This window comes from Salmo salar, chromosome 13 (assembly GCF_965601325.2).
Source record: "Salmo salar chromosome 13, fSalSal1, whole genome shotgun sequence".
NCBI classification, from domain to species: Eukaryota; Metazoa; Chordata; class Actinopteri; order Salmoniformes; family Salmonidae; genus Salmo; species Salmo salar.
In genome coordinates, this window is record NC_138303.1 from 40942501 (window position 1) to 40965062 (window position 22562).

Genomic DNA, 22562 nt, shown 5'->3' on the forward strand with positions numbered 1-22562 from the left:
TACGGTCTGTCTAGTAGAGACTGGGGGGTGCTGCCCTTCACCTGAGAGAGAGTGTTGGACAGTCTGATGAACACCCAGCTGGAAGCACCCTTCTCCCTCTGTCTCCCCTCCCTACATCCACTCGTAGTCTCTTCTCCTCACCATGCTCTGCTCCCTCACTCTCCACTCCCTGCTCTCCCTCTCCTCCCCTCTCTATCTCCCCTCTCTGCTCCCTCTAGTCCACATGAAAGCCAGCTTGCTTTACATTAGCATTACTGCACTCCTAGAAAAAAGGGTTCCAAAAGGGTTCTTTGGCTGTCCCCATAGGAGAACCCTTTTTGGTTCAACGTAGAACCCTTTTAGGTTCCAGGAATGTCCAACAGAGCTGTTGCCAGAGAATTGAATGTTAATTTCTCTTACCATAACCCACCTCCAACATCGTTTTAGAGAATTTGGCAGTACGTCCAACTGGCCTCACAACCACAGACCACGTGTAACCACGCCAGCTCAGGACCTCCACGTCCGGCTTCTTCACCTGTGTGATCGTCTGAGACCAGCCACCCGGACAGCTGATGAAACTGAGCAGTATTTCTATCTGTAATAAAGCCCTTTTGTGGAAAAAACTAATTCTGATTGGCTGGGCCTGGCTCCCAAGTGGGTGGGCCTATGCCCTCCCAGACCCACCCATGGCTGCGCCCCTGCCCGCGCCCCTTCCCAGTCATGTGAAATCCATAGATTAGAGCCTAATTTATTTATTTCAGTTGACTGATTTCCTTATATGAACTGTAGCTCAGTAAAATTGTAAAAATTGCTGCGTATTGCGTTTATATTCTTGGTCAGTATATGTGCTCTATTTCTATTCTTCCTGTTCTTAAGTTTTAGTTTATGAGTCTTTTACTTTCGGTTTTGTACACCAGGTTCAAACAGCTGAAAATACAATATATATTTCACAGCGGTTTAGATGGTACAACGATTCTTTGCCTTGTTTTGTCACATAAACTGAAGTTAGGCGAATTATTAGAATTTTAGCACCCGGGACATTTCTGCATATGGCACCTTTAACATAATGATCTTTACACAGATCACCAGTCAAAGTAGCCATGTCCCCTTTCTGATCTGACGATAAGGGCTATGCAGTTTATATCATCTGAAGCATCATTGTTGAACTACTGTAGGTTTTCATCTTTAAGCTACATCTTTGGTTTCTTATCGACAAAGGGGCAGCATTTTGAAGTTGCCTTGAGCCTCCATGTGTCCATTCAGCAGTGTTGCAAGAGATTAATGAATAAGAAATGATGAGGGGTACATCTGTAGCTTATGACATGCCCCTCAATCCCCTATGAAGTGTGTGTGTGTGTGTGTGTGTGTGTGTGTGTGTGTGTGTGTGTGTGTGTGTGTGTGTGTGTGTGTGTGTGTGTGTGTGTGTGTGTGTGTGTGTGTGTGTGTGTGTGTGTGTGTGTGTGTGGAAGGGCATGGCAGCTGCCACTGTGGGCACCCCTCCAGACTACTAAAAGACCCATACAAGTGGGACCATTGAGTGCCAACTGCCCCGGTCACAGCCAACCCCTTGTGCCCTCATAACCCATATTCATAACCCATATTCACAGTCATATGCATGTGGGTAGACAGACACATACACTTGAAGGAGGCACACATGTCTAAAGGGATCGCCCTGGCACTCTTCTCTCTCCACTTCCTGCTAATTCAGTTACTATGCCAGGCCAGGCCAACCACCACAACAGAACAAACAAGCTATGTTTGCTTGGAAGTAAGACACAAGCAAGCCAAGTATAGCTCCCTTCTAAGCACAGAAACTAGGCCTGTTTGTTCTTCTCTAGGGGGTTCACAATATATTTCTCTGTCTTCTAGAACAACAAATCATCAAGGAAAACTGGGCCAATTGTTAAATAGTCACTGTTTCATTCAAGCGTGAAAGTACATTTGAGTTTTTGATGAATTATTGATGTACTTTTGTCTCTCTTAACATCCATTATTTTAGAAATGAGGTAATGGTAGCGATGTGGGTGAGGAAAGGGAGAGACTAGGGGAGAGACTGGGGGAGAGACTAGGGGAGAGACTGAGGGAGAGACTAGGGGAGAGACTGGGGGAGAGACTGGGGGAGAGACTAGGGGAGAGACTGGGGGAGAGACTAGGGGAGAGACTGGGGGAGAGACTAGGGGAGAGACTGGGGGAGAGACTAGGGGAGAGACTAGGGGAGAGACTGGGGGAGAGACTAGGGGAGAGACTGGGGGAGAGACTAGGGGAGAGACTGGGGGAGAGACTAGGGGAGAGACTAGGGGAGAGACTGGGGGAGAGACTAGGGGAGAGACTAGGGGAGAGACTGGGGGAGAGACTAGGGGAGAGACTGGGGGAGAGACTAGGGGAGAGACTGGGGGAGAGACTAGGGGAGAGACTGGGGGAGAGACTGGGGGAGAGACTGGGGGAGAGACTAGGGGAGAGACTGGGGGAGAGACTGGGGGAGAGACTAGGGGAGAGACTGGGGGAGAGACTGGGGGAGAGACTAGGGGAGAGACTAGGGGAGAGACTGGGGGAGAGACTAGGGGAGAGACTAGGGGAGAGACTGGGGGAGAGACTAGGGGAGAGACTGGGGGAGAGACTAGGGGAGAGACTGGGGGAGAGACTAGGGGAGAGACTAGGGGAGAGACTGGGGGAGAGACTGGGGGAGAGACTAGGGGAGAGACTAGGGGAGAGACTGGGGGAGAGACTGGGGGAGAGACTGGGGGAGAGACTAGGGGAGAGACTGGGGGAGAGACTAGGGGAGAGACTGGGGGAGAGACTAGGGGAGAGACTAGGGGATAGACTGGGGGAGAGACTGGGGGAGAGACTGGGGGAGAGACTGGGGGAGAGACTGGGGGAGAGACTAGGGGAGAGACTGGGGGAGAGACTGGGGGAGAGACTAGGGGAGAGACTAGGGGATAGACTGGGGGAGAGACTAGGGGAGAGACTGGGGGAGAGACTATGGGAGAGACTGGGGGAGAGACTGGGGGATGTGGGGGCTTATTGCCAAGTCTTAATGTAATAAAACAGTTACTGAACACTATTTATTTACACACAATCCCTGGATTATCACCAGGGGGTACAGCAACGTGACCATCCAGAGCTTTGGAGCTGGAAGCTGTAGACAAAGCATGAGGATGTGATGGGCAGGATTCCCATTCCAATCCCCATCACGTTCCCAGTTAGGATCAGCCAGTCAGGATTCTCTGGATACTGTTCCAGGGCAGGGGAATGGTGTTCTGCTACATTTATATTGGATTCTCTACGTTAGTCAAATTCTGAAGTGGCATGCAGGATTCCCATCATGTTTAAGTTAGGATCAGCCAGTAGGCATTCTCTGGATACTGGTCCAGGGGAGTGGGATTGGATTAGACTGGATTCTCTACATTAGTAGAATTCTGAAGTGGGATGCCAAGTTCTGGTTTCTTGGCCATGCTAACTGATGAGAGGACAGAGTGGGTATCTAGCATTCCACCAAGAGCATTCCAGCAACCTTTCCATGCAGAGAGTTAGTGCTAAGGTTAGCCTATAGATGTGGTGAAGAGGTCAATGGACTGCAGACCGTGGGGGATAGAAGAAGGACGCCGGAAAGGCGCACATTCAACAAATCTGATCTAACCAAGTGGATATTTGTCAAATCAGTCATGATTGATGTTTAATAAGAGGCCCACAATGTGGTTACTAAAGTCAGATTTAGATATATTTGGCTATTTTCACTGGATAACATTTAGAAGTTGTCCTTTATCAGGTTTAGAAGAATTGACTGCTAAATGCTAACTCCCGTTTGTATAAACTGGTAGCATAGCTAGCATGGAGAAATCTGTGGCGGTCGTCAAAGTCTTTTTTAACTGTAACGCAGTTGATTGGTGATGATGACATGAACATGTGTTGAGGTTGACACCCATACAGCATTATACTCTGATTTTTGCCTCAACATAGTGTGAAATACACATGTAAACAACAGCCTAAATGTAAGCTAATTTTGCTGGGGGGCAATGAGGAGATTCAGGATCTTTTCCCCACGGCATCATTCCCCCACACGTTTCCATGGAATTTCCATCGTTTTGGTTGAGTTCCATTGACCTCTTTACCACATCTATACAGCATTTCACTACAAAATAGATAAAGCCATCTACTATAAGTACAGTAGGGATCGGATTGCTTGGTGCTGAGTGGATTGGTGCTATCTAATCTTTTGATTGCATCAAATATCCCCCTGTCCCAGCATGCCTATGTAAGTGCCTATGTAAGTGCAGTTGTGATCCCACCCTCATTCTAGAGGTCTACTCTCAGGACATAGAGGATGTGTGTTTCACATTTCCCTGTTCTTGTAGTCCGTAGAAACGATCCACATCCCCCTGTTTCTGTCTTTGGAGATGGATCAGTGAACCAGCAGGCAGTCTCTCTCTCTCTCTTTCCGCAAACAGGGAGCACCTGTGGCATCTTGGCTTAATTAAGGCAATGTATCTCCAGCCGCTCTGCCTCCACACACAGGCTGCTGTCACCACAAAGCAGCTCAGGAATGTCACAGGCTGCACAAACCACAAACCGCCGAGCCGGGCTGGGATGGGCTTGGAAACCCCTCGGCACTTTTCTGTCTCCATAACACACACATGCACGCACGCACGCACACACACACACACACACACACACACACACACACACACACACACACACACACACACACACACACACACAGAGCAACCTGTAGGGATGTTAACCACAAACCTCTCTATTTAAAACTCTGTAGAATACGTTATCCACCTCAAACCTTCCCCAACTATACACCAACATGTCAGACGTACGCCCCATCAGAGTGTCCAATCTGACAAGCCCACCTTACTTACACAGTGGTGTTTGTTGCCAGGCCCTGTTGATTGCATTTTGCTTGTCCGTGTGTCTGAAATGTCACACAAAATTTCAATTATCACTTGCTGTTTTGTGACTTATTAACTTGGATCAGACAAAGCAAATCAATCCACCACACACAGCGAGAGGCGAAGAGACCGAGAGAAAGAGAGCGAAAGACATTGCTGTTTAGTGTTTTCCCTCTGCTTTGCCAAGCTCTGCTGATTTACAGTGACAAAGGGTGGTCGGCGTCCGCCTCCTAACACGGCGCTTCATTTGAGAGCGAACCCACAAACCTTAAGAAAGGCCAGAAGCATCAAAGGCAGTATATTTACTGGACACAGTGAGGTGTAACCTTCGGATTAGCATATTTATGGCTGGTTGAATGAGGCAGACTCTTGTTGTTAATCAAGAGGGGCGCTGGGTCCTGTTATGGTGGGAGAAACACTACGCTTCCAAAAGGAAGGACTGTTCTGTTGCTCTCTCTCTCTCTCTCTCTCTCTCTCTCTCTCTCTCTCTCTCTCTCTCTCTCTCTCTCCTCTCTCTCTCTCTCTCTCTCTCTCTCTCTCTCTCTCTCTCTCTCTCTCTCTCTCTCTCTCTCTCTCTCTCTCTCTCTCTCTCTCTCTCATGAATTGCCTTATTTGGACCCAGTGAAGTTTATAGAGCAATACAACTAACCGTGAAAATACACAGCTTATACCTTGTTAATTACACCTGTACACACTTTGTAGCGTTGTGGTTACAACTTCTGGTCTTAATTGAACAAAATGACATGTTTTTAAGTGAGCCGGTTTGTCTCATGGTGGTGTCAGGTTTGCCGTGCCGACGTATGCAGTCTTAGAAGTCTTAACAAGGTCATCTTGTGGCGTCATTGTAATTGTATGTTGATACCCAGTCATGTTCTTTTCCACGTAATAAAATCAGTCAACGCTCTGTTCAATGAATGCACCATAGCTATAGTACTGTATGTGGTTTCTCTTGAGTTGTGATGATGATGTAGTATACACTAATAAAAGAGAGAGTTATTTAAATATGCACCCGATCATGGCCACATTGCCTCGTGATTTTAACATGAGTGATAGACTGTGTCATGAAAAACGCCCAAAGCTATCCTACCATGGTTCAGCATGACGGCAACAGGTTTTGGAACCCTGGGGGGTTGAAACATATCCAAAAAGAGAGCCTTTGCTTTGGTCGAACCACTTTACATGGTCTCCCAAAAATCCTCCAAAATCTGCCTTCTAATCCGAACACAGGAAGGGTCCCAGCTACCAATCACTCTGTCCCTCAGTCAGAGAGAGGATGGGCCACCATCCACCCTACTTCTGACCTAACCCTGCTAATTACTAAACACCGACATCAAATTCAATTGTTTTATGGACAAAACCAGAGAAAAACAAATTGTTTGATTGCATGTCTTTTCACCATGTACTGTTCTGTAGCTCTGGTATAGATTCTGTATCTGCAGTGCCGTCAAATTTATACCAAAAGCCTCCTCCCCGCTCTTCCTCACTCCCTCTCTTGCTCCCTTCCTCCCTCCCTCTCTGCCCCAGTGACCTATTTTACTGCAGCCGCAGCGTGGCAGAAGCAATCAATGTGAATGTCCTCAGAAGAAGAGAGGAAAGGGGGGGATTTTGAATGAAGGAGATGAGTTGTGGTGTAGTGTGTGTGTGTGTGTGTGCTCATGTCTGTGTGTTTGTGTGCACATGAATGTTATTCATCTCACAGTATTTGTATGCATGGGACAGGGTGATCTCAATTTTGTGTTATTGTATTTCCGATTTTGCTTTGAATCAAATGAGAATTCAAGTGTTATAAAGGCAGTCCTTTATCGCCCCCTGTTGGTTGAGATCGTATTTTACTAAAGGACCATCAACAGCCCTGCAAAATCAGAAACCTCTCAGTATCTACGATTGTGGGCACAAAATAAGTTACACACCAGCTCAGAACATCTCACTCCACACTCCTGATCAACACATGTTAATGGAAACTCATTTTGTGTTTCAGATTCTGTTCGATCAAGCCCAGAGATCTGTGAAGCAGCAGTTACACACCTTTGTGAAAGAGTAAGTTTCAGACAACTTCCTTCCATTGTCACATACTGTCTCCCCGGTATAGCTAGGTAGCTTGAGACGATCCCCCCCACACCGCCTCTCGTTGTGTGGACTGGGACCTACCTGAGGGGAATGAAACTTTACTGATTTTTGATGTTAGTGCTCATCAGAGAACGGGAAGCAGACAACTATCCTGAGGCTCAGGGCCTTTTACCTGGGAAAGGTCAGGGGTCATGACCCTGCCCTTGTTCTTGTCTTAACTACAACCTCCTGGGAAAACCCCTAGTCTGACAGCAGTCTGAAACCACAGTTCAGGGATTTATTACCCACTACCAATAGGAAGGTGAACTGGGGTGATCTGGGTGGGAGAATAAGGAACATTTATCAATCAAACTGAATTCTTCTTAATGAATCCTCCAACCACAAACAGTATTGTCATTTTCAACCATGTATTCAACATACCAGTCCTTAGTGAATCTGTCAATTATAATATTATACAGTATTGTCATTTTCAACCATGTAGAAGGCATCAGCATGCTTCAGTTCGGCTGGCGGTTAGCCAACGAGTGTGTTCGCATACTCCCTTAAAATACATTTGCTTGAAAAACTAGAAAAAAGCGGTAATAGTACTTTTTGTCACTTTTGAGATACCGTAGCCAGTATCCACTTCCTCAAAATAGTCAAAATTCATCTAAGCTAACTCAAGAAATCTGCCATTAATTTTGAAGTTTGTGCCAAGAAGGTCTTAGTCTTAATTTTACATCTAAGATATTTGGTGCAGTATACGGAAAAAAAGTATTTGATCCCCTGCTGATTTTGTACGTTTGCCCACTGACAAAGAAATGATCAGTCTATAATTTTAATGGTAGGTTTATTTGAACAGTGAGAGACAGAATAACAACAACAAAAATCCATAAAAACGCATGTCAAAAATGTTATAAATTGATTTGCATTTTAATGAGGGAAATAAGTATTTGACCCCTCTGCAAAACATGACTTAGTACTTGGTGGCAAAACCCTTGTTGGCAATCACAGAGGTCAGACGTTTCTTGTAGTTGGCCACCAGGTTTGCACACATCTCTTGGAGGGATTTTGTCCCACTCCTCTTTGCAGATCTTCTCCAAGTCATTAAGGTTTCGAGGCTGATGTTTGGCAACTCGAACCTTCAGCTCCCTCCACAGAATTTCTATGGGATTAAGGTCTGGAGACTGGCTAGGCCACTCCAGGATCTTAATGTGCTTCTTCTTGAGCCACTCCTTTGTTGCCTTGGCCGTGTGTTTTGGGTCATTGTCATGCTGGAATACCCATCCACGACCCATTTTCAATGCCCTGGCTGAGGGAAGGAGGTTCTCACCCAAGATTTGACGGTACATGGCCCCGTCCATCGTCCCTTTGATGCGGTGAAGTTGTCCTGCCCCCTTAGCAGAAAAACACCCCCAAAGCATAATGTTTCCACCTCCATGTTTGACGGTGGGGATGGTGTTCTTGGGGTCATAGGCAGCATTCCTCCTCCTCCAAACACGGCGAGTTGAGTTGATGCCAAAGAGTTCAATTTTGGTCTCATCTGACCACAACACTTTCACCCAGTTGTCCTCTGAATCATTCAGATGTTCATTGGCAAACTTCAGACGGGAATGTATATGTGCTTTCTTGAGCAGGGGGACCTTGCGGGCGCTGCAGGATTTCAGTCCTTCACGGCGTAGTGCGTTACCAATAGTTTTCTTGGTGACTATGGTCCCAGCTGCCTTGAGATCATTGACAAGATCCTCCCGTGTAGTTCTGGGCTGATTCCTCACCATTCTCATGATCAATGCAACTCCACGAGGTGAGATCTTGCATGGAGCCCCAGGCCGAAGGAGATTGACAGTTTTTTTGTGTTTCTTCCATTTGCGAATAATCACACCAACTGTTGTCACCTTCTCACCAAGCTGCTTGGTGATGGTCTTGAAGCCCATTCCAGCCTTGTGTAGGTCTACAATCTTGTCCCTGACATCCTTGGAGAGCTCTTTGGTCTTGGCCATGGTGGAGAGTTTGGAATCTGATTGATTGATTGCTTCTGTGGACAGGTGTCTTTTATACAGGTAACAAGCTGATATTAGGAGTACTCCCTTTAAGAGTGTGCTGCTCGTTACCTGTATAAAAGACACCTGGGAGCCAGAAATCTTTCTGATTGAAAGGGGGTCAAATACTTATTTCCCTCATTAAAATGCAAATCAATTTATAACATTTTTGACATGCGTTTGTCTGGATTATTTTGTTGTTATTCTGTCTCTCACTGTTCAAATAAACCTACCATTAAAATTATAGACTGATCATTTCTTTGTCAGTGGGCAAACATACAAAATCAGCAGGGGATGAAATCCTTTTTTCCCTCACTGTATCTCAAAGACAAAATGTGCATGAAAACGAGACGTGTCTCATTGAATGACAACAAAAACTATTGAAGAATCCCTACAATTGACCAATCATGGACGAAGGGGCGTAGACTCGAGAAACATTTTGTGTGCCCGAAAATCCTTCCCGAAGTCCAAAACGAACAAAAGCATCCCAAAAATGTTGTAACAATATATGCGCAAACTCTTCTGAACTGTTTCGACTGGAAAGCAAGCAGACACCTTTACTCCTGTTATCTGCTCAGGTACAACTATAGAAATCACATGAAGTATCTGTTGTTTCTAGGACCCAATCTCAGTGTCCCCAATTTCTCATTCTCAGGGATGTCCGTAAATTCAAGGAGACCAAGAAGCACTTTGACCGTGTGCGTGAGGACTTGGAGATAGCCCAGGTGAAGAACGCCCAGGCCCCCAGGAACAAACCTCACGAGGTGGAGGAGGCCACTGGAACACTCAGCATCACCAGGAAGTGCTTCCGACACCTGGCCCTCGACTACGTACTTCAGGTCAGCAATAGAGAACCGTAACCAGGGATATATGACAACAGGAATTTAGACAGATTAGATGCCTTTGAATTCTGTAGGTCTAGAATAGAATAAAATACCAATTGGATTAGTGAATTCAATGGCAGGCCCTTAAAGATGCTGGTACAGTAGCTATGGCATTGTACTCAGTTAGGAAATTGTAGTCGCATATTGTGGTTCAGCATGGTTTTAGCTCTGCATGCACACATGTTGTCTCCTCTCCACTCAGTCTCCAGACAGCTACTACATCTATCTTTAGAAAAAGAGAACTGATGTGGTGTGATCTCTGTGGCTCCCTCTGTCTGTAGTATGTCTCCCGGCACTAACGTCCTCTCTGCTCTAATTTTGCAGTGTGTGTGTGTGTGTGTGTGTGACCCTGTTTGGTTTTAATTGGCTGAAGGCAGAGAAGGTCACGGTTGTGTCTGGAGATGTACTCTAGTGACCTCTCAAATGTAGCGCAAGATCTAATTTAGGTTTGCATCATTCATTAAGATAGCCAATGAGCTGAATGAATGTTTTTTCTTCTTAAATGTCAACAATGTGTCCATAATTGGTTCATGTAAAGGTCATTACAGTATCATGTTGATGTTATGTTATTTTGTTCATAACATACATGAAAGCTGCGAGACATGCAGCACAGCTCTCTAGTGTCGTAAACGGTTGGTCACTGTTCTGACATCAGTGAAATGTAACTATTGTCCACAAGAGGGAGATGTTTCAATGCACAGCACAGTAGTATCAGATCAGGCTGATTCTGGTGGTGTTGTAACATACCATATTACTACTCACTGTTACCCACTTCTCTCCCATCCTGCAGATTAACGTCCTTCAAGCCAAGAAGAAGTTTGAGATCCTAGATGCTGTAAGTGCCCTTAGCGATCAGTCCCAACAACATGGAGTACAGCTCAGTGTTTTGCTGTTGTTAAAAACATACCAATAATAGATTGCTTGTATTCCTCTGTCTGTCTCTGTTTCCCCTGCAGATGCTGTCCTTCATGCATGCCCAGTACTCCCTCTTTCAGCAGGGCTACAACCTGCTGGATGAGATTGACCCCTACATGAAGAAGCTGGCTGCTGAGGTGAGCATCACTATCACCCTCACCGGCCTCATCCAGAGCCACGGCCAGCCTACCGCTTTGCTGCTCCGTCAGGCCCTAAACCCTGGTTCCTGATTGGTATTGGATTGGTTCCGATTGAAAATATCGACCCAGGCAGAGTTGCGTCACCGATGCTCTGTCCGCTGTTGCGCTGTCTGTTAACATAACAGTGCATTAGCCTTCTGATTTGACTGTGTGAAACCAGGGACATTCTCTGTTGAAAATCCCTGAATGTGCTGGGTGGTAGATGTAGCAGATATACTGTTAGCCAAAGACTTCAGCAGCATGGTATCCTCTCACATGTCCAGTATGCAGAAGAGTGAGACAGACTTGATCAGGCGCTTCATGACAAAACATTGACCTCTCGCACATCCCCGTGTTTGGACGCTGCTAGTTCAAAGTGTTGCAGTCCGTTTCTGAGCTCCACTCTGTCTGACGGCTATTCTTTCACGTTGGAATTACCTATGCTTAAAATGAGGCGCTTCCATGGACATTCCTTGGCTTAACCTCTTCTCCACCCACAAATCTCAGCTATGTGATCAACGTCATGTGTGTTTTGTAAATCTTGTTTCCAGTTGGATCAGTTGGTGATTGACTCGGCAATGGAGAAGAGGGATATGGAACACAAGCACGCCACCATACAGCAGAGGGTAAAGCAAGCAGCTATTTCACTCTTTCTGTTTCTCCTCTGGAAGTTGCCCGGGTCTGGGGAATCTTGAGTTTGCTAGCCTGGTTGCATATTGTATGTGCCATAGCCATGACTTCTCTTTCGTTGCCATGCACCGCGCATCTATGGCTTGATAACACAGGAAGTTGGTGGCACTTTAAATTGGGGAGAACGGGCTCGTGTAAATGAATAAAGAATGTATATGCTGAATTCTATTCTACTGTATCTTAGTCTATGCTGCTCTGACGTTGCTCGTCCATATATTTATATGTTCTTAATTCCATTCCTTTACTTAGATTTATGTGTATTGTGTGTATTGTTGTGAAATTGTTAGATATTACTTGTTAGATATTACTGCACTGTCGGAGCTAGAAACACAAGCAATTTGCTACACCCGCAATAACATCTGCTAAACACGTGTATGTGACCAATACGATTTGATCAAATACATCAAACACATGGTTTGCAGGTGTTTGATGCCCTTCTGTTATGCGCCGTGCTCCACTCAGTGCTTGATAATGATGGAAGAGTTGCTGGGGACCAGGGTTAGGATAGTCTTCTGTGAGTTGGCCATGTCTGTGTTGGGACTAGGCTGGGAGTTTGGCTGTGGTTTAGGAAACACATGAGAGCTCCCTCCAATCCTGAGTTCACCACCTGGCTACTGTTATGACTGGGGGATTAGGGAGGAGACTGGTCAGCGTTTGATTAGTCTGCCTCAGAAAGGCCAGTCGTTGGTTTAACCGTTAAATCAAGTGGAATTAAGTGTTTTTAAGAGGCTAATCCCAGTGTTGTCCACTGTAAATAAGAATGTTCAGCAATTTTGGTGTATGCTAGGCTAGCTAATCATTGAGATTTGTGGCTCGAACTGTGTTTTTTTTTTGTGCTGACATTTGAAATGTGGGTTCTCTCCATTCCGTACACGTTTACACAGGCGGCCCAATTCGGATATTTTTTTTCCCACGAATTGGTCTTCTGACCAATCCGTTCAGCTCCGAAAAAGATCAGATGTGAAAAGATTTGATGTGATTGGTCAAAACACCCATTAGTGGAGAAAAATATCCGAAATGGGGCTGCCTGTGTAAACGCAGCCTAGGAGTACAGAACGGAGAGAACCCACTTTTTTTTTTAAACACACAGTTAGGGCGTAGACGTAGACGTAGCCATAGTGCCTCTGATGTTGTTTTAGTGCTTTAATGGATAATTTAAGTCTCAGATGCAGGTCCACTGTGCCATGCTATATTTACTGACCCAAATGTATCCGTCTGCGGGCTGTCAGTTTGCTGTGAAACTGGCAGAAAACAGACAGATACATTTGGGGCGAGTTGAAATTAGAAGGGAAAAAAATTGTGCTATCCTCCCAACTTCTACGACAATTACCGTGAGTTGGCAAGGCAACCACAAACAGATCTGGGACCAGTCTAGTCCTGTTCTGGTTGTGAATGAATAATCCCTGGCTTGTTGAGTGGGACTTCCTGAGGTCCTCACGATCTCCATATGAATGAGACACTGCAGTCTCCAGTCTCAGGGTACTGAGCCCCAGGAACAATACATACTTACCTCAGGAAGGATCAGTGGCCATCTGTCCATCCGCCTGCAGACAGCCAGGGAGACAGCCATGCAGACAGTCATGCAGGCAGCTAGACAGGCAACCCTGGACACCCTATTTATCACCAGGCCACTGCCTGTAGTCTGGACACAGACAGAGAAATAGGAGGTGGCAGATTGGATAAGGGCCTAGCAGTTTTTTATCTGTTTATGCCTGAAAACCAGTTTTTTTTCTTGATGCAAGCATCAAACTAACACACTCCATTGGAAAGTGGTAGTTTGTGAGCATGTTTGCCAGTGAGAATAATGTCAGCATCTGGTCACAAATAAAATGTAGGCTGTGTTTTTATAGGGCTGGTCATTTTAAAGAGGAGCTCAAATATCAGGGACACTGTCTTCTAGAGTCAGATTATGAGATGCTGGAAGGCCAATAAATAGAATTATAATCTGAGGTACAATGAAGCAGTTGAGATCATTGTATTATCACCCCCCAATTGGTCTGCTATGTCCTCTTGCATGTTATAATGCTGCCCCTCTCTCTCTCTCTCTCTCGCTCTCTCTCTAACCATGCTGCGATCTGCTCTACCAGACTCTGATGCAGGTGAGTACATTTTATACTTCACATGCTTGTTGTCTGCTTCTTGTGAGAGACTGATGCAGACGTACAGCACAGCTCAGAAGTGCCTCTGGAGAACATTAGCCAACCCCTTTGAAGTTATCTTAAGCACTAGTGTGTGGGGCTGCAGAGGCATACAACAGTACTCTGTGAATCATTTATATGACACAATCAGATCCTCAGCTCTGACTGCTATAGGCATAGCATAGGACAGTAAAGCATATACAGTCAGTCGTTTGTTCTGAAGTGGATGGCTCTGTTCTCATTTCTTCTCTTCTGTTCAGTCGTGTTCTGCTGAATGATTGTCTGGATGTTTTGTAGATTCCCTGAGGCAAAGAAAGGTTGAATCTTATTGATGGACTTTTTGACGGATATTTGTTCTTAATTTCATACTATTGGGAAATGTGTTTGTTATCACACCACTTCAAGCATCACCTTCTAGCTCATCTACGGCATTTGACAAATCAGTAGTGGCCTTATTACAACGGGCACCATTTTGTGTTCCCTTCCCCACCCCTCCCTAAAGTCATACTCCGCTCTGAGCTGGTTAAATATCACAGGGATTTGATGGTTCTTCTCATCACATCTGGACATGAGCAATAACCCTTGTGTAAAGGTACATGGGGCAATGGGGCACCCCTGACATTACCAGCAGAGAGATGAGTATAAAGTGCTGCCACCAAGTGTGACCAGAGGTCTCTGGTAAACAGAGCAGAGAAAGCCTGTAAATGTCAACCCCCTGAGAGGTCTTATTCATTTCTAACTGTGGGTTTAATAGAGGAATTCTGTCCTCGGCCAAGTTTGATCTCTCCAGCTCAACACTAATACAGTACCACCACAACATTCTAGGCTACTGTTCCTCTAGCACACAGCTTGATAATGAACTAGGCTGATAAAAAAAATACATTTTGATCATAAAAAAAAACGTTTCAGTACTTTAATATTCAGATTTCAGGAGTCCTGAGGTTTCGATACAATATCTTTTATATTTTAGGCTATTACAAGCATTAGCAGTATATTGCAGGATTGTGATTTCAAAGACTTAATCGGCTAATTTGTCTGTGAAGGTCGTGGTTCGGGGAATGAGAATGTGGGAGTTATTTTTCACCAGTGTTGTACAGTGTCCACAAACTCAAGATGGGCTCGGTTCCATGGTAACTGTTTCTCGTGGCAACAGCGAAGAGAGCGCTAAATAAACCAGGTGGGGCTCCGGATTAGGTCAGACAGGCTGTTGTGTTGTGGGTGGGACTGAGGCTAGGGCTGGTAAGGCAAGGTGCCAGGTTAGTCAGTGGTAGATGACACCTCGGGTATTAGGGGACAAGAGGATCCTTGCTGGCTGCAGACAATAGTGGTGTAGTATGTGACTGCAGACAGACTGGCTTATCAGTGCCACCAACTGTCCTGTCCTGGCCAGGGCCCATGTGGCAAAGAGTGAGGGGGCATACGTGTCTCAGAGGGGTTGGGTTAAATGCGGAAGACACATTTCAGTTGAATGCATTCAGTTGTACAACTGACTAGGTATCCCCCTTTCCCTTTACCAGGTGGGTGAGATATCAGGACGTTCCTCCCTAGTCTGTTTAGTTTAGTGTAGTTGACTTTAGTGTGTTCTTGCCTCATTTGACATGAGCTTCGGCTGATCCTGATCAAAATCTCCATCTTGTAGTATCTATGTATATTTTTTATCAGCTGCATGATGTAGGCCACACACACTGCTGTGATTGCTGTTGAGACTGGACCGTCGAATGGCATATATACTGCTGAGGTGAATGAGTACATAGACATGAATAAATAACCGTTGTAAAAAGTGGCAACTTATTTCTGTGTAAACCGTCTCAAATGGCTTAGGGCAAGAACACACTCAGGAGGCTAAAGGGCAAATTTTATTACCCATTCAGCCGCAAACTGCCACCCCTTGATAGTCCTGAAATTCTCTCCCCTTAAGTCGTATTTGGAACAATATCAGAGAGGGGTTTTCCAAGGGAACTTAGCACATACTTAACCAAGGGATCCTAAGATGCTCGTGATGAGAATGAGATCTTAATATCTTAAACACTCGCATTTCAGTCAAGCAGAGTCTCTCTCTATCCAATATCCAAGGGAGGGGGTAATGGCAGAGTACATCAATAGTGGGCCTTGTTGTCGGTCCAGAGGAAAGCCTGTGGAGAGTCGGACACCCACATTGCTTTGCTCTGACCGATGGAGACCCAGGCCTTTGATATTGGAGAGTGTTGAGGGGTTCCTTCTCAAAGTTACATAAATATGTCCTTAGTTTGTCCTATAACTTCTTACAGCTCTGTACTCAGTAGTCTATGACCTCTGACCTCTGCGGAACATGGCTGCTGGAATGAACGGTTTTCACCAGCATGGATTGCAACATCATCCAACATCCATTCTAGTCTCCTTTCAATAATTGACTTATCAAATAAAGCACAAATGGGATTGCACCAGTAAATAGATTCATTTTGAGTTATCTACGCCTACTAATTGGTGTAATATGTCTGACCAGAGCCATGATACACAACTCTATGTCTGACTATCTCACAGGCTGCTGTTGCCCCTTCGATGTCCTATCACATTCCACAGCTCCCAATCCCCCTCATCTGGCACAGCTCCGCTGCTGCTAGCATCCAGACAAGGATCAGCTCATTTAACCTAAGTTTAGGGTGCTAAGTTAGGGGACACAACAAAGCTCTAACAGTAAATAAATAAATCAAATTAAGTTAAAGTAGCCTTTATTGTGAACCATTTGCTGTCTCTTGGTTTTTTAACACGGTGGCCCACCTGACTACATTGCTAACAAGATGCTCGTTTCTATTCTTGTTGAATTATTTACCGCCAGTCATTTCCCCTCTGCATGATGCCAGATCATGAATAATGAATGGCCTTTATTGTTCGGTTAGCCTCCATACAGGAAATATTTGCTTCCCTTTTTCATAACATGTGTTGGGTTACTCTAATGGCATTATGTTTATGGTAAGGATAAACATTCTTGAAGGCTACTGGACTAATTGATAAGTGCATATTTGTGTAGACTACACTATATGGTAAATGTGCTGCTACTGGCATGTTTTCTGTAGTGGCTTGCATTTAGTTAGTTTACTTTTTGTTCGGGTCGATGGCAAAGTCTCATAGCTTCTCAGTGGTGATTGCTTGATTAACTGGGCTGGTTGCCAGATGGAATCATAGGGACTTGGGCCGGGCTCCATTTATTGCGCGCTGCAGAACACGCACGGGGTCCGAGTGTTGAGGAGTCGTAAAAGTGTCCAAACAGCGCAGCGTGGATTCTGGTGTCACTTTAACAAACTGCACGTCTTTGGGTCTAGAGCGACTGAAGGCAACTCTGATTTTGAAGTTCGACGTTCCGCGAATAAACTGGCAGCTGTATGATAATAAGATCTAATCCAAAGACCCACACAGTGACGGCAGCAGGCAGGTGCTATTGTGGAGCGCGCACATGTCTGTATAGGGTAATTATTCACGATGCGGTACTAACAGTCGCAGATTTGTTCAGTGTTCAGCGATCAGAGGACTTAACGGACGTTTCGTTTGCAACTCGACAGAGATGCCTATTCACTGAGCATTTGATTAGAGTTCCTATATTTTCTTTTATATTTTTGTTTGCCTATTTACATGTCCAATGCTGGATAATTTGAAACGTTTGAAAATGAAGATATTTGGAAGGTTGGACCACACTCTGGTGGGTTGAGCTTTTATTTTGTAGTCTGTTAATCATTTATTTCACTTCTACTCTGTATTGTTTTGATTGCATTTGCATTATGTTGCTTTATGGAGAGTTTACCTTTTGTGAAGAGAGGAGACCCATCATTTGAATATGGATATTTTTGTGTGTCATAAAAAAATGATTGTTTTTCATTTGTGTCATGACTTGATGGAGTATTGAACAGCATATTAGAAATAGGCTAATTTATGGTAAACAGCAACACATTGTAAGATCAGACTGTAACAACAAATTGTACAATGCATATTTGTGCATGTCAAAATGAGCGATTTTAAGAAGTAGTTGTATTATACAAACACGGAGTGACTAGTAGTTAATGGTGTGCTGCCCTGCTCAGTGCTGCTAATACCCTGTTATGAAACTCAACTGATCACAGTGTCTGATGGGATCTGACTGTGTGCACCGTCGCTGGCGTTCGTTTATCTAGGTCAGCTATGGAGCTATTCTGAATCATCCTAAAAGAGAGAAATGACAGAATGGACAGAGTCGTCAAAACCTTCACCGTGTAATGCTTTTCATTAGAGAACTCATTATTCAGATGGTACTTGACCACGATGGGAAGATTGTGTTCAATATGTTGTTTGTGTATTTGTCATGAAAAAGAACCCAAACTGAAGCTAGATCAACGTTCTGTACCTATTCACCTGTCCGTGGGTGGGTGTCACAGGCAAAGTTTCAGGACATCAAATGATTCTAATCTAATACTTAGATTCTTTCTTAACATTCGTCTCACAAAGGACCACCATATTCCTTCTCTGAGACCTCTTTCATCAAGACTCTATTCACTAATGAGACAATTGTGTTGGCAGAGGAAGCTTTACCACTGTGGTATAATGTGGTTAATGGGCCCAACAAAACACAGGCACTAAAATGTATGTTTATTTCTGTTGAAGGCATGGTCGCTGTTTTGTACATGTTGGTCTGTGTTGTGAGACATGCCTTTATCTCAAGAATGATGCACGTCATAGCTACTACTATCTAAATTAAACCCAAGTTACTGTCTGACTTGGCACAATGATTCATGATTCAGCTGAGACTTGAACCGACGGACTGCACTAGGACACTGAACCTCAAGTAGCTGCCTTTCACTGTGTAGTTGGTGTAAATGAAGAATCTGTGAAAAGGGTAGGGGGGGTAGTAATTCTCTTCAGCCAGAAGATGCTTACACAACCATTTGCGTCACAGTGAACATCTCAGATGGGAGTTCCTAAAGGGCACAGTGAATTGCTCTGTGAGGATGCACGGAACACTTTTCCCATCACATGCGCACACATGTGAATTGTGTTAACATGGCTGCACAATCTATGCATCTTTCATGGAGGGCTTATATCACATCCTGATCTTATGTGATGACATAGTTCAACAAAGGACAGAAGACACTCCACTTTAGTGCTTCTCAAACCTCTCCTTTGGACCCCCAGACTTTTCACAATGTTGTAGCCCTGAACTATCACCTGATTCCCCTTTTTATAAGGGATTGTTGACAAATTGAATCGGGTGTACCAGCTCTGGAATAGATCAAATACATGGAACGGCTGGGGTTCCCCGAGGAGGAGTTTGACAACCATTGCTTCAGTCACTGTCCCTCTCAAATGCATTCCCTCACTGACCAGTGAAATACCCTCAATTTGTCCTATGTTGAGTGGCAACAGGGTTAACTTGGGGTCCCCTTTTGTCTCTCAACTCTGACAGGACTTCTCCTATGACGACTCCAAGGTGGAGTTGTTCAACGTGGACGCTCCCAATGGCGTGGTGATGGAGGGGTACCTGTTCAAGAGGGCCAGCAATGCTTTCAAGACCTGGAACAGGTAACTAGATGACTGACGAGTAGCCATCACTAAACCAGCCACACTCTGGCTTCAAATCTATATATGCTGTATGACAATAATCCTGTTGATTTGATCTCTACCTTGGCAATGGTATGTTTTGTGGATATTGTATAGGATTTCAAGACGTACCATAGGGAACTAAAGAAATACAGTCTATTCACTAGGAAACCAATGGCCGTACTTGCTAGCATTGAGTTACCTTGGTTAGAGAGAGACCCCCATTTCCAGTGAGTTCACATAGTAGGAAATAGTGGAGATCTGTAATATATACTGCCTGTAGAAACATATCCATTTAACATCCATCTGTTATTCATTTCTTGTTTTCCAGGCGGTGGTTTTCCATCCAGAACAGTCAGCTGGTCTATCAGAAGAAGCTGAAGGCTAGTCCACATAACCACCAGCTATCATCTCTATAGGTCCCCGGGGGGTGGGGGGTGGGGTTAAGTGCAACTTTAATGGGGTATAGAGCTGCTCTGAAAGTCACAGTGATCTACATTGGCGAAATGCAACCCTCCCCTCATTTAACACTGACTGCATTAGGGCAGAGGACCGTTTACAGGGTACTCCTCAGAGTCCTGTCCAAAGACTACGATAGATGGCTGTGTGTGTTAACCCCATCCTACACCCTTACATAGACCATCACATTAATCCATAGTGGGATATAGACTGTGAGCGTCAGTGTACCCATGTGCACATTGGTTTAAAAGGGAAAAGGTGCTCAACTTGGGAATCCAAATGACATGTCTTACTTTACTCCAGGACACATTGGACATAATCTTGGTGTGATGAATAATTGAACTGATTGACTGACCGGGCCTTTTTCACTGTTACTGACCAATAGGATTCCCTGACGGTGGTGGTGGAGGACCTCAGGCTTTGCTCTGTCAAGCCCTGTGAGGACATCGAGAGGAGGTTCTGCTTCGAGGTTGTCTCCCCCACCAAGTATGTTCTTCTTAGTGCCCTTATATTAAGGAATGAACTAACTCAATTCACCTTTGTTCCAATGGATTTGTCTTACACATGCATTCAATTTATTTAAATCCCTTGAGGTGAAATCTTAAACTGTCCATTTAAGATTTCTTCTAAAGCATTCTTCTTCTAAGAGGGCCAATGGGCTATAGTTTTGTACTGTTGAGAGACTGTGTGTTGTAATATGGGGCTGTCTTTCCATTCTACAGGAGCTGTATGCTCCAGGCGGAGTCAGAGAAGCTTCGGCTAGCCTGGATCCAAGCAGTGCAGGCCAGCATTGCCTCAGCATACAGGGAGAGCCCAGACTACCATTATGTCGAGGTAAGTCCATCTATCTAAAACATAACTGTCAAATAAACGATGATATTCTTTTCACTTTTTCATCACGACACGTCATTTATAAGCTTATATGCTTGCATGAAGTGATAGTTATTTGTGAGATATCTAAAATCAAGAGTCTTATGCCTCAGAGAATGATCCATGCCTCTCTTTGTTATGCTCTGTTTACCATGTGCGCATGTCTCTTCTCACCACTAGCGTCTGGACAGGACCGCCTCACCGTCTGTCAGCAGTATCGACTCGGCCAATGAGCCTCGGGAGCGAAGCATGAGGGGGGAGAGTATTCTGCACCGCATCCAGTGTCTCCCGGGCAACGAGTATTGCTGTGACTGTGGCCAGGCTGACCCGCGCTGGGCCTCCATCAACCTGGGCATCCTGCTTTGCATCGAGTGCTCCGGCATCCACAGGTAATGTCAGTTTGTATGGAGGCCAGGGCATCCTGCTCCGGCATCCACAGGTAATGTCAGTTTGTATGGAGGCCAGGGCATCCTGCTCCGGCATCCACAGGGAATGTCAGTTTGTATGGAGGCCAGGGCATCCTGCTCCGGCATCCACAGGTAATGTCAGTTTGTATGGAGGCCAGGGCATCCTGCTCCGGCATCCACAGGGAATGTCAGTTTGTATGGAGGCCAGGGCATCCTGCTCCGGCATCCACAGGTAATGTCAGTTTGTATGGAGGCCAGGGCATCCTGCTCCAGCATCCACAGGCACTGTGTCTGGGTGGACTGGAGACATCTGAGTCACCTCAGTTTATATAGAGCATAATAAAAGCTACAGTCTTATGAGTTATATTCAAAATATATTAGCTCGAAAAAGGTTAGCTATATATTAGCTAGTATAAGTTTTGTATAGCTAGCTTGGCCTGCCGAGAGCAACTACATAAAGGCATACTACACTGGCCACGCATACTGTTGTATGGTCTACTCTAGACCTAAGCTACTTTTGGTTGTAGATCATTGGATGTAATGTAGTAGCAGCAGATTGTAGCGTAGGGCGAGGGGTGATTTAAGGGGTCACTTGTGACTGTTTCAGTCCATGTTTCCACCATGTGCTGGTCTCTTGGCTCTGAGAATATGAAAGAGTCCCAATGACCAAAAGGGTGCCTTAGCCTTTCCTTGTCAACTGCTAGTATAGGGCACATTCTGCCACACCCCCGCTGGGTTTACTTGTGGCTAGGCTGCTTAACTCTACTTATGGGATCACGCTGTGTTTGATTGGGAGAGCTCATTGAGTGAGTAGACAGGATGGGAGTTAGACGATAAGCCCCATAGCACTGAGACACTCTGAATATAATGGCATCCCTTTAATGGTGAAAGTACGCAATTGTTGACTAACCATTCCAAAGCAAGCTGAAGATTCCTGTCTAATACCTGTCTGTCCTTAATTAATACTGTAGCTCTGTTGACTCTAGAACTGCATTCATCATAGCTGTACCCCGCTAGGGTATTTATCAAGCATTAGGCTAGATGGGGAAAGTTTTCCTCCATTTACGGTTTACTGCAGAGATGCAGCAATTATCAATGCTTATGTAATCACCACCTCCTCTGGACCATCTGCTGAATATGCATGATCTGTTTCTCTTAGAGCCTGTCTTCTCACAGTGTTGAGATGAGATCACATGAGGTTTCCCATTAGAGTGGCGGAGGGACACAGACACACTATCTCTCACAGTTTTTATTTTGGCATGCCGCGCAGCAGTTGCCTGGATACCAAAAGGTTTTGTTGGTGGAGCAGGGATTTGCATGACATTGAGGGCAGCTACTCTGTTTCCAAGGGGATAACGCCCGTGTGATTTGAAACCCCTACTGCAGCTTTTCAACTGTCATGGAGCTTCCTGTGTTGCTTATTAGGGGAGGCTATTACGTCTGCCTTCTTAATGTTGTTATAAAGCAAAGCAAGGGGAAAAAAGTGCGTCATGTTGTTAGCAACACTAACTTAAAATGCT

The 22562-nt window shown here is 45.0% G+C and overlaps 1 protein-coding gene across 2 annotated transcripts in view; it reads left to right on the forward strand.

Moving 5' to 3' along the window:
* The window catches only part of acap3a (ArfGAP with coiled-coil, ankyrin repeat and PH domains 3a), an 81445-nt gene that overhangs the window by 51290 nt on the left and 7593 nt on the right, over nt 1-22562 (forward strand). The window contains exons 5-15 of one of the 2 annotated variants that reach the window (XM_014135588.2): nt 6853-6911; nt 9615-9798; nt 10634-10678; nt 10800-10895; nt 11489-11563; nt 13715-13726; nt 19173-19288; nt 19638-19689; nt 20151-20251; nt 20488-20599; nt 20816-21024. In XM_014135588.2, the coding sequence (XP_013991063.1) occupies nt 6853-6911; nt 9615-9798; nt 10634-10678; nt 10800-10895; nt 11489-11563; nt 13715-13726; nt 19173-19288; nt 19638-19689; nt 20151-20251; nt 20488-20599; nt 20816-21024 (1061 nt within the window). Of the gene's footprint in view, nt 1-6852; nt 6912-9614; nt 9799-10633; nt 10679-10799; nt 10896-11488; nt 11564-13714; nt 13727-16693; nt 17439-19172; nt 19289-19637; nt 19690-20150; nt 20252-20487; nt 20600-20815; nt 21025-22562 lie in introns of those variants that run through there. The other variant, NM_001173659.1, reaches the window with a different exon arrangement.